The 11979-nt window shown below is 38.4% G+C and overlaps 2 protein-coding genes across 2 annotated transcripts; one reads left to right on the plus strand and one right to left on the minus strand.

Moving 5' to 3' along the window:
* Positions 1 to 2624: 2624 nt before the first annotated feature.
* On the plus strand, positions 2625 to 4106 carry AK88_04902 (uncharacterized protein; the record flags this gene model as incomplete). Its single annotated transcript, XM_012482506.1, has 1 exon — positions 2625 to 4106. The coding sequence occupies one exon, from the start codon at positions 2625 to 2627 to the stop codon at positions 4104 to 4106; it is 1482 nt and encodes a 493-aa protein (XP_012337929.1).
* A 1310-nt stretch (positions 4107 to 5416) lies between these two features.
* Positions 5417 to 10987, minus strand: AK88_04903 (uncharacterized protein; the record flags this gene model as incomplete). Its single annotated transcript, XM_012482507.1, has 1 exon — positions 5417 to 10987. One exon carries the CDS (start codon positions 10985 to 10987, stop codon positions 5417 to 5419), a length of 5571 nt encoding a protein of 1856 aa, XP_012337930.1.
* Positions 10988 to 11979: the final 992 nt, after the last annotated feature.

Raw genomic sequence — 11979 nt, forward strand, 5'->3', positions numbered from 1 at the left:
AAAAAAAAAAAAATGGGGAATATAAAACAGGACAAAAATGTTCGCTACATGGCGGAGAAAATAATAACAGTTCCACATATGATATGCCAAAGGATGACATCATAAAATTAGTAAACGCAAAATTATTTTTAAGATGTATAGAGCAAAAGCAGGCTTTCCTTGTTGTTATCTTTTTTTTTTTTTTTTTTTTTTTTTTTTTTTTCACCTGGACCCTTTTATTTTGGTTAAATGATGTTCCCCACATGATACTTCTTTTTTCTATGTCATTCATTTTGTTGTTGCCGCATTTATTCAAATTCTTTGTGCAGCTTCAAACGTGTTTGTCATTAAGGCGGTACGTATTATTAGAACAAGGAAGAGAAAGGCACATGTTGTACGAAACCAAAAGTGTCCTGTGCGGTGTAGCAAATTTTGTACACGTGTTTGCCCACGTACGTATACCACGTTACAAAAATAGCGACCAATGGCCATGCAAATACAAATACGTGAATTAAGCTAAACACTGACTGGTTTCATATTTTAAAAGATGTAGCACTAACGCTAAATTGAATGCGCACACAGCAAAATCCCCTATGAGGGTCACACCATCAATACGCACCCATGGATGCTCCACATGGAAGAGTGATGTGCAATTTTCGTATCACATGTACAATATGTGCACATTTGCACGTTCATATTGTGGGAAGGAACGGCCATAACGTCATTAATCGAAAAAGCGCAATGGCGATGCACCACCTGGTTTTTCTCTTAACAACAAACAGGGCAGCCATAATGGCTCTAAAAAAAAAGCAATGGTTTGCAAAATGTATGTCATGAAAATGTGTCAAAAAAATATATATTTTTTGCTTGGCCTCCCCGGAATATTTAAATATAAACTCTGTTTACCACGGGTGGCATATTTTTTTTTTAAACAGATTGTTATAAAAGGGAAATATAATAACGTCTTTTGTATCTGTATGCAGAATTCATCTAAGATTCTATTTACTTCCATTGGTGTTCATTTCCTCCAGCTTCCTTTCATTTCCCATTTCTTTTTCCCCCCCGACATCCACCCCTCCCTGTTGAGCAGGAGGAACATGTGGTTACTTCACTAATTTAAAATATTACCAATTATACCTCCATACGCATATAAGTATAGAAGAACAAATTAGACATACCCCTTTACATGTACAGCTTCTTTATTATTCTTATTTGCCACTAATTTGCGCGTATCACCTGCATTAACGTCAATTCTGGTGATAGCGCCGTCAGTCCTCTTTCACACAACAGGGGAGGTCCTTTTATAAGTCCCCATTTTTTTAGAGGTCCTGTTGAAGGAGCTCTCAAACAGGAGGAAAAAAAGCCGCACATGTGTATTCACAGGCAAAGAAAGGTACTTACACATACATATACACATGGGGGCATATGCGAAAAATCGCTCATGGTCATGGAAAAAATAACCACCCAGTTTTATAAGCCTGGGCCTTTCGTCCATTTGTTTTTCCCCTCCCGTACACTTCCCTGAATTTGCTCGTAATCATCCTATTATACACATTGAGTAACTGCGTAATTGCGCAATTGCAGAATGCTCAAGGATTAATATTTTCCCCCTTTTGCTATAATTTATACACACATAAGTGGTCTTTCACGTTTGCGTTTTTCTTTGTTGTTCCTTGGCCTCACCCAAGACCATAATGCTACATCTATGCAACCATTTTGTACACACGTGAATTGCGCTGTCACCAACGCTTTCTCATCACTATGGAAACGGTGGTGACATGGAGCTACGCATATGTAGGTATATCTACCTGCCCGCATACCTACTCACATGTATCACAAGCATCACATGCACGTACACATGCTAACTTCAGGCAACTGCTGCTACTTCGTTATTACAGCTGAATTGCGCCCGTCAAAGGTTTAAACTTTTGCACAACTTTTACCATAATTGGACTAATTGCATATCCTTCCACGTATCCATTTGGTTATTCAGTTTAATGGCATGCTAGAACTTCATTCTTGGGTAAAGAATTTATACATGGGTGGAAGTATTTTTTACACATAAACTTGGAGCATATAATCCAATTCAATTTGGCGAATGCACCAAAAAAAAATTATCATTTCTTTCGACAAAAAAAAGGGGAATGCTTGCAAATTTTATAGAAGAAAAAAATATATCTATTCAGGATTATTTTCTCACTCTGCTATTTTTGTTATAAACAATTAAAATGTTACGGAAGTCAGAGCGAGGGGAGCAGCCAGCGAGAAGAAAGGAAAGCGGATAGGAAAAAAAAAAAAAAAATAATAATAATAATAATAACATAAAACACAGGAAAGCAAAGAAAAGAAAAACAGAGAAAAGAACAGAAAAGAAAAAGAAAGAAAGAAAAACGCATTTAAGGGCAAGCAAGAAGAAACTGTAATTAAAAAAAACAAAAATTGTAGCCAAGTGAACAAAAAGTAGGCATATCAAAGGGGAATTCAAGCGGTATAAAATTGATACATGAAGGGACACACAAGAAAAAGTAAGGCTATGTGGTGAAGTGAACAGCCAAATGCAGTAACAGAGAGACGCATGTTGCGATGCAAAGACACATATGCCGCGACGGACGAATGAATAATGCGCAGAAGGAGAAAACGCCCAGATGGATCTCTTCTCGATTGCTTCCAATCTGCAGCAAATAGCCATTGGAGGGGTGAACTTTGTAAATAGCAAACTAAGAAAGAAAAGTGTAACTGGGAATTGTAATTACATCACATATATTGTTATAGGCGAAAATGAAAAGCAACCATACGACACGAATATATTTTTTCTACCATTTAAAATCTGCGGCAAAATAAAATTAAAAGAATTTAAAGAATATTTCCCCTTCAAGGGCAACATTATATTTCGCTTTAAAATTCCCGTGTCAGATTTAATTGATGTTATCAACGAGGGTATAGTAAACCAAGCACCTTTGATGAAAGAAGACACAAATGAGCAAAGCCAAGAGAAACATATAATTTCCGACGAAATTGAAATAAAAAATATATTAAGACAAGATCAGTTCAGTCACCTATGGGTAGACATAACCAACGAAGAGGCCTACATACCATTCTACAATGGAAACATTGTTGTAAAGGTACTATTTATTAATCATGAAGATTATAGGGAGTACAATGATATTTATTTTAAAAATATTCAGTGCTGTGAATATGATCGCCCTATTTACACCCTGAATGATACAAACCCCTGTTCCTACACTGTACTAGGGGAAGAAGAAAAGGACAAAAGAAATAGCACAGATAATGATGAAGAAGGAGAAGACGAACATTTTGACGAACATGTCGGCGATGCATCGCCTCGTGACAATTTGTCAAATTGGGGACCCTCCAATCATAGGGACAACATCCCCAGTAGAAACAGTAACAATGAACACACACATCATCTGGAGGAAGAATCAGAAAATTTTGTTCATAAGCAGTATGTCCGAAACGACCCTCCTAGTGAAGGCACATACAAAAAGGGTTACCCCTCGGAGATACCACAACAGAAGCAGCACCAAAATAAGGTTAGCAGCAAGAGAGAAGATGGCAATTTTTTTCAAAGCATTAAAAAGGAAGCAAGTAACAATAAATCGAGTGAACATATTTTGGAAAAAAACAGTTACACGTTCGCCAAGAAATTGTTGCCAGTTGGCAGAAGTAATGTCCAAGGGGGGTATGAAGACACGTCTATGGGGACCGCGAACAACGGACCTAACAGCGGCCCTTATAATAGTCCCAGCAAGGACAAACAGGAACGGCGAGATGCCATCAAAACGAACGTCAGTAACCGATTGAAGGAACTAAAAGAGTTCCGGTCCCAGGAGGAAGCGAAATTTAAAGAAAAGGTGGTCATATCTGAACATATTAAAAAACAAATAGTTAAATGGTCCAAGAATTTGGATGACTCATACAAAGACATAAAGGTCATGCTAAGTACTTTAAATGACGTCTTGTGGGAGGACTCAGAATGGAAACAAGTGTCCATGTCCGAGTTAATATCCAATGCGGCCACGGTGAAGAAAGCGTACAAAAGTGCCATACTCCTGTGCCACCCGGACAAGCACAGGGGCAAACCGATGGAGCGCGTGGTAAGGTGCTAGGGGAACACCTACATTTGTATATACATATGCATCTGCTTATGTGTTAGTGCATTTGTATGTGCAAAAGGTTACGTTTGCGCATGCTGCGCATATGTGACGCCGTGGTTGCCAGATCGCACTGCTACCTAATCGACTCGAAAAACAAACGGTAGCGTCAAAATGTGAGCAACTTAAAAAAAAAAATGGAATGCTGAAGCGTTTGACAAGTGTAAGACGGTTAAAAAAAAAAGCGGCCAATGGAAAAGAGTAGCCAATGGAAAAGAGTAGCCAATGGAAAAGAGTAGCCAATGGAAAAGAGTAGCCAATCGAAAGGCTTAGCTAACCACCATGGGCAGCTAAGGAACATGCTAAAACAAAGCGACTGGCAGTTAATAAAAAAAAAAAAAATAAAGAAAATACGAACGCGTGATACAGCGGACGAATAAAAAGACAGCTAATACTCAAAAAAGTGAAAACGCTTAATAATTGCACCACAGTATTCACAAATTTGATGAATAAATACAAACATGTATACATGTGCGCGTATCGGTTGCAGAGGGGAGGAGGTGCTATGAGAAGGCACCGTTTTTGCATATACCAGCAAATATACACACATGCATAGAAGCGTACGTGGATGTGCCTGATCCGTGTACACCTGTAGACACACCGTTTCTATGCCATGTCCATGATGTTCTCCTTTTCCCCCCCCCCCTACGTGCAGCTAAGAGCAGAGATGATCTTCCAAGCGTTAAACAATGCCTACAAGGAAAAAAAACACATGTGACAATTTGGGGGTACTTCTTCTCACCAAGCCGTATGTAAAGGTGGCATCCTTTTTATTTTTTTTTTGTAAAAAAGTTTCTGAAGGATTACCAAACGGAGGTAAATCATCGGCAAAATGGGATCCATAACAGGCATAGAAACGTGGTGGTTTCGACATAGTGCCGTTTTCATACAGTTCCGTTTTGAGACAGTGCCAGTTTGACATACGTGCCTTTTTTGATGCACATGCTCTTTTTCGTTTTCCCCGTCTTTCCCTTTTTTTTTTTTGTATAAAACATTCGTTTGTTCATTATAAAAATGCAGCCTGCGTAGGTATGTACAAATTAAGGAAGCATACCTGCGCGGTTGTATTCAATTTTGTACTTCATTCGTTGTGCTATTTTCTGGGTTGTGACTGCTTGCTGTACACCTCTGGCCAAGCAGTTCTCAAAAGTGAACACTAGTTGAGCACATGTTTTGTCTCCGCGTTTGCAAAAATGATGTACAAATATGGGGAGAGGGGTACACAACCGGAATGGACATTTTTGACACCTCCTTTTCCGCCGCGCCTACTCCTTGGAGCCCCAGTTCTGCGCAATCTTCACGGAAACTTCGCACTTGACTTTTTTCAAAAAGAAGGAAGCGGAATTTTCCATCGATTCCACGAGGATTTTTAAGGCATCCTCCTGATATTTTTTGTCAACCTCGATTATAATTTCATCATGGACACAGAGGATGATTTTCCCATTGATGGGTTTCAAATTTTTATACAGCTCAACTAAGGACAATTTCAAAATATCAGCACAGGTTCCCTGCACCGGATAATTCAATGCCTTGGTGAAGGAAAAGTAGGGGAATATGACTTTCCTGTTGGAAAGTGTAGAGTACTCTAAAGCCCTCATTTGTTTTATTTGATTATGCCATCTGTATATCCCTTTATAGTGCTCAAAAAAGGAGTTGTAAAAATAAAGGCATTGATCAAGGCTCATATTTAGGTTATAATATGTGTTTGCATAATTTTTCAGATTGACGTAATTCATTCCGTAAATTAGACCAAAGTTTATGGCCTTGGCAATGTGTCTATCTTCCTTATTTATATCAGCTATGGCTTTCTTTGTGATAATGCTAGCTGTGAGTGTGTGCAAATCAATGTTGTTATTGTACGCTTTGAGCATAATATCGTCATTGGTAATTTCAGCAGCTATTTTTAGCTCAATTTGTTTAAAGTCGGCGATTATAAATATGTTGTTTTTTTGCGGAATGAAAATTTCCCTTATATTTTTCTGCCTTGGGATTTGTTGTAAGTTGGGTTTCTCACTACTAAATCTGCCAGAGAACGTTTTTAACTGATTAAACGTCGTGTGTATTTTGTTTGTTTTTTTGTTTATGTGTTGTGGCAACTTTAAGTAAAAGGCGGAGTACAGTTTATACAATCTTCTGTAATTTCTTAATAGGACTACTTCCTTATGGTTGAGGAAATTCTTCAGGTTTGAGTCGGATGTATTTTCGATAAGCTTATTAGAAACATCCCTCACGCTATTATTTTGTAATGCTTTTAGCACCTGTTGCTGTGAGTTTACGTTAATTTCTTCGTCCTTCAGTTCTGCCTTCAATTTGCTCGTCTCTTCATTTAATTCGCTTAAAATTTCATTCGTACTTTTGTTCAAACTGTCCAGGTCCACAGTGATGCCATTAAGCTCCATATCACAAATTGGCAAAATGCATTTATTTTCAATATCGTTCACAGTCCCCATATTTTCTTTACAAATTTCAGAATTCAATTTTTTATACAACTTTAGTAAACAGCTGGAGTCTCTTGCTGCGTAAAAGAGTTGATTATTATTCAAGAGGGAATTATTCCACACACTATTTTGCTGTTGCTTGTCTAGGGTTACATTTAAATATTTCTCTACAATATTGTTTAGCTTAAATCCGTACATATTTTTATTTTTGTCTAAAAGTTTGCTAGCTATGTACGTGTCGAATATATTTTCCACTTGAAAATTGTTGTGCATTAAAAACTTGGCGTCAAATTTTCCATTTTGTATAATTTTTACCACTTTTCCATTTCTTAGGATTTGTCGCAGGCCACTCAAGACGCTCTCCTTCGTTATGTTAAACATATCATAAATGATCACTGGGTAATCTTCCACGGCGATCTGAATGAGGCGGATCTTCTCGTCGAACACCTCCAGCCCGGTTGTCTCAATGTCTAATCCACAGTGTGTTACGTTCTTGTATATATGATTAATCTTTTCGTTATAATTCTTGTCATGTATGAGAAAAAATCTCGACTCAATATCGTCGTCGAATTTTTTTACCGGTTCGTAGTACTCCAAGTTTACGCTACTCATCATTTTGTTGTCTCCTTCCAATTTGAATGTGCCAATCCGGTTAACAATGTTGTCATCTACGTTGATTATATTGTCCTGGATGTACCTTTTTGTAACTTCCTCCCCGTATAGCGTTTTTATCTCTTCACTGTACTGCTTCTCTCCCGACTGGACATCCCCTTGTCGAGGGTCACTGACATAACCACTTGAACTATTCGCAATGTTACGGCTATTCACAGAGGACTCCTGCATAGTCGGAACAATGTTGAAATCATTTTTGTTGGACCCCCTAATTGGCAATGCGCTGGAAGTGCTGCCCCCTAGGCTCACCTTGTTATGATTTACTCCGAGCGTGCTATTGAGTGTGCCTTGTTTCACATTTTCACCACTTTTGCTTCCAACATTGTTGTTGTCCGGATCCCCCATCTCCACATCCTCTCCTACATAATTAATCGTTATGTACTCTTTCGGAATACTCTGCAAAATGGCTATAAAAACGTCTACCTTTTTTAAGTTTTTCCCAGCAGTTTTTATATTTAACTTGTTTGTCTTTATAAAATTTCGAATGTCTTTTATTGTTGAATCGTTATTTATAACACAGTCTCTCATTGATATGGTTATGACTTTATCTTTTAGCTTTTCGCTTTCGTTTTCTTTTATTTCTTGGCATAATTTTATTATCCCTTCACTGCTCAATCGGTAGGATGATACATTTTGCTTGGACACATCGGGAGGTGCTTCTTGCTTTTCCCCGTTCGGGTTTGGAGGGGTGGCCAAATGGATGCTATCACCACTTGGTTTATCACTTTTTGGAGTTTTTTCTACAGGGGTTACAGTGCCTCCTGGGTCGACTCCCTTCAATATGTTTTTTATGTTTCCCTTTTCACTCTTCATATTTGTACTACCTATGCGGTTATTATTCATAGGCTCATCCTCTGCGCCGCCAACTTGATTGACTGACTTGTTATCTTTATTTTGGTTATTGCGCCAGGAGTCCACCGAGCCGATGTCGTTCCTACATTCGTTTTGGGCGCGATGCGAGGAGGACGTGTTAGGGCTATTTGCACTTCCACTCCCCACACCGCTAACCCTTCCATCAGCGCCAACGCGATACCTGCGAATTGCGTGTTTTGATTCGTACTCGTCGGCCAACTGCTTCATATAGTCGTACTCATCGCACAGTGTGAAGTCCAGGCCATCTCGAAGGGGTCCAACTTTCGGCACAAAATTAGAAGAAGGAGTGGTACCATTTGTCCCGTAACCGCTACTGCCCGAAATGGCATCATTTAAGTAGCTAATAGACATCTCCTTGATGGTCATATTTTCTTTATTGTACAAGTAGGGGATTCTACCCAAGCTGCCCTTAAATCTGTTCTTTTTAATGTCTATAAAAAAAACAGTTTCATTTGTTTTAGACACATGTCTCTGAATGATAAACACATTATCGGCTTCCTGTGTAGATTTGACACTACCAAATACAGACGCAATGGAGAGAAGATTGTTGTCCTCCTTCCTTGGGTGAACAACCAAAGTTATGTGGACATTTTTATTTGTGCTAAAAGATCTAAATTTATCAATAGCAATATTTTGTAGTTCATATATATCAGAAAATTTATTTATATTTAACATGAATTGTAAATTGTCAATAATGATATGCTTCACATCGTACGCATAAACTGCATAATCCATGGCATCTAAAACTTGGTCGATATTTGTGCTTCCATGAAATTTTAGAAATTTTAGTGGCAATAATTCAAATTTATCTGCATATAAATCAAATAGGTCAATATTTTTTTCTAAATTTTTTCCACAAAATTGATTTAACATTACTTTTCCTAATTTTATGTTATTAATTTCAAAGGACCCCCATAGGGTAGATACTCCTTGGATACAATAATCTAGAGAGAGTTGAGACAAAAGGGTAGTTTTTCCTACCCCTGTTGGACCTGTCCATATGGATAATTCTCCCATGCGTAAGCCATATAGAAATTTATTTAAGGATGGAATGGTTTTACTCTTAACTCCATTTATTCTATCCGGATATTTTAATTCTTCCAAAATATTTTGTCTCAAATCGTTAAAGTTTAATATTTGGCTATGTTTTACCTTTTCGCTATTTTCTATAAAAAATCTTACATCTATATTATATTTTAGACAGTCATTGGCATCCTTCACAACGATATTGTTTGGTATGTACATGATATTGTTCTGCACAAAGTGCAACGTTCGCACTTTGGATTCTTCTCTTGCACTAATTCCTCGTTCCTCCTCTTTGACATTTCCCGTGTCACGAGAAATGGGACTCTTCCTGCTATCACCTTCATTTTTCTCCTTTTCTCCTATTTTAAAATCTGATTTGTTTGTACCTGACATGGGATCTACAGTTGTGTTTGGGCCCTTTCCATCCCGCATACCCTCAGTGTGCCCATTTTTTTGGTCACTTTGCATATTTTCCTTAATAGTACCCTGTTTCTGCTCCGCTACACCGATGGAGTTATTGCAAATTGTTAGGGGCAACAGGAGACCCCCTTTAGTTAACAAATTCTTTCTCTTTCTCTCGAACAGCTGTTCATCGAGATATTGCACATTGGCATCGGTTATTACGTTCGTCCTCCCTAGCCCAATTTTATTGACAAAATTAAAGACGCTAGATTTTCCAGCCTTGTCAAAATCGAGCCACAGGTGTATTTTTTTGAACCTTTCCAAATATGGCAATAAATATATCGGAAGGGACTTTGAACCATTAGGCAGAGAAATGGCGGCATAATTCGTCTCCTGATTTACAGTCATGGCATCTATTTCCCCTTCCGTTAAGACAATCTCTTCAGAATTGTTAACCAAATGGTCTCCAAAAAAGAATAACTTCATTTCATCCTTCACATTCTTCGGGTATAATCTCATGTATCCTTTATCCCTTAAGCTTCTTACCTTTATTCGAACAATTTCGTACGAGTCTTTTTCATTCGTGTGGTTTTTATTTCCATTTAATCCCATGGAGTTCATATCATTCGCTTTTTTTATAAAGGGGAAAATTAAGCACTCGTGTTTTTCAAATTTCCCTGAATTTTCTAGCGACTGAAATTCCATGATAGAAAATCCTATATAATACTTTTTTAGCGTTTCTAAAGTTAGCTTTCTGTCTTCGATCAAATATTTCCTTGCCGCCTCTGCCTCCTTCGAATACAACAAATTCATGTTATACACCTTAACATCGTTGAAGGTTATTTTTTCCTCCTCATAGGTACTGCTTACAACAGTGCTTTCGAAATTACTTGTTACCAAGTCTCCCATTTTTAGTTTGAAATCGTAAAAGCTGCCTTTATACCCGCACCTGTGGCAGTAACTATTTCCGGTGTTTTTAAAAATTTCATGCTTGTACATATTATCATATTTATACTTGTGTGGCGGACAGAACGGGCAGTACTTGAGCGTTATCTTCACGTCTGTCTCTATGTACTCATACTTCTTCCTATTCAGGTAGCTGTACACGTCGTTTATATTTATTTTGTAATATTTGGATACGAACGTGCTCGTGGCGTGCAGCGCGCCGCTGTTGTTGTTTCGGCGGTTATCACCACTTCTGCCGTTACTTCTTCCCCCTCTCAACGGGCTATAGCATGCCCGCGAACCCAAATCCTCATCCCGCGACTTCCTTTTGAAATAAGGCTTCGATCCATTCTTTCGCCTCTTCACCAACTCGCAATTCGTCTTCAAGTAAAAATCCGTTTTTGGTCTACTCTTATTTCGAAGTGCTAACACATAATGGATAAGGATTAGGTAAAAAAGGAAAATTTGACATCGAACCATCTTCTCATCGAAATCATTTTAATTAGGTAGTAGCGACGCCTCCCTCATCCTCAAAGGAAAAAAAAAAAAAAAAAAAAAAAAAGGGATCACCTGCATGTGCACATGTCCCTGCTTATAAGTTTAGACGTCCGCATAGACACAGAACTGTGCATATAAAAACACGTGACGTGTGTGTCAGCAGACATGAGTCATTTCCCACGCGTGAAACGCATTTGTCAAGAAATACAAACACAAGGCGCACGCTGTCTTAGCCTATTTGGTTTACGTGGCATATATTCACGCTCGTACGCAACATGCAGCGGTTCGCCTTGTGCTAAATAGGCGCTTTGCTGCATACGCGTTTTAGCAACTATTGGCATTTTCTGCGCCCCTGAAAGGGGAAAACAACCAAAAAAAAAAAGAACGACAAAACAAAAAAAAAAAAGGAAAACCCATTTAGCCTCGCCAACTTTTGTAATAGTCACTGCTCCCTTTCACTCATGCTTTTCATAGGAGAAATGCAAGTGGTACTGGGAGGAGGGGCGGTTTACTTAAAAGGGATGGTTCTACAGCCATATGTTACTTCCATTTTAAGGAGACTGAAGAATTACATGACATATGTAATTGTGCATTGATAATGGGCACTGCGGTTAATGTGACGCATACCTACACAATCATCGAACAGCTTCGAGCGGGGGTTCACACGCACATGCCTGTAACCTGTGCTACGATTACACATGTATTATGTAAAGCTACATGCCACATACAGATTGGTGTACATCTCGGCCGCTTCACAAATGCACATGCAGGCTCATAGGCACGTACTCTCACGCATACGTGTATACGCAAAAACACACGTCAACGTAAGGAAAGAAAAATGGAACCCTATTCCTATTTCTCCTTTGTTCTCAAATTATTCACGAACAAAATTCGCCACATATATTTTGCGTAGGCACAAAAGATTTCGCATATGTACATACACAGCTTCGTAATTATGCATTTAATTCCCTCCA

The sequence above is a fragment of the Plasmodium fragile genome (genome assembly GCF_000956335.1).
Source record: "Plasmodium fragile strain nilgiri unplaced genomic scaffold supercont1.81, whole genome shotgun sequence".
NCBI classification, from domain to species: Eukaryota; Apicomplexa; class Aconoidasida; order Haemosporida; family Plasmodiidae; genus Plasmodium; species Plasmodium fragile.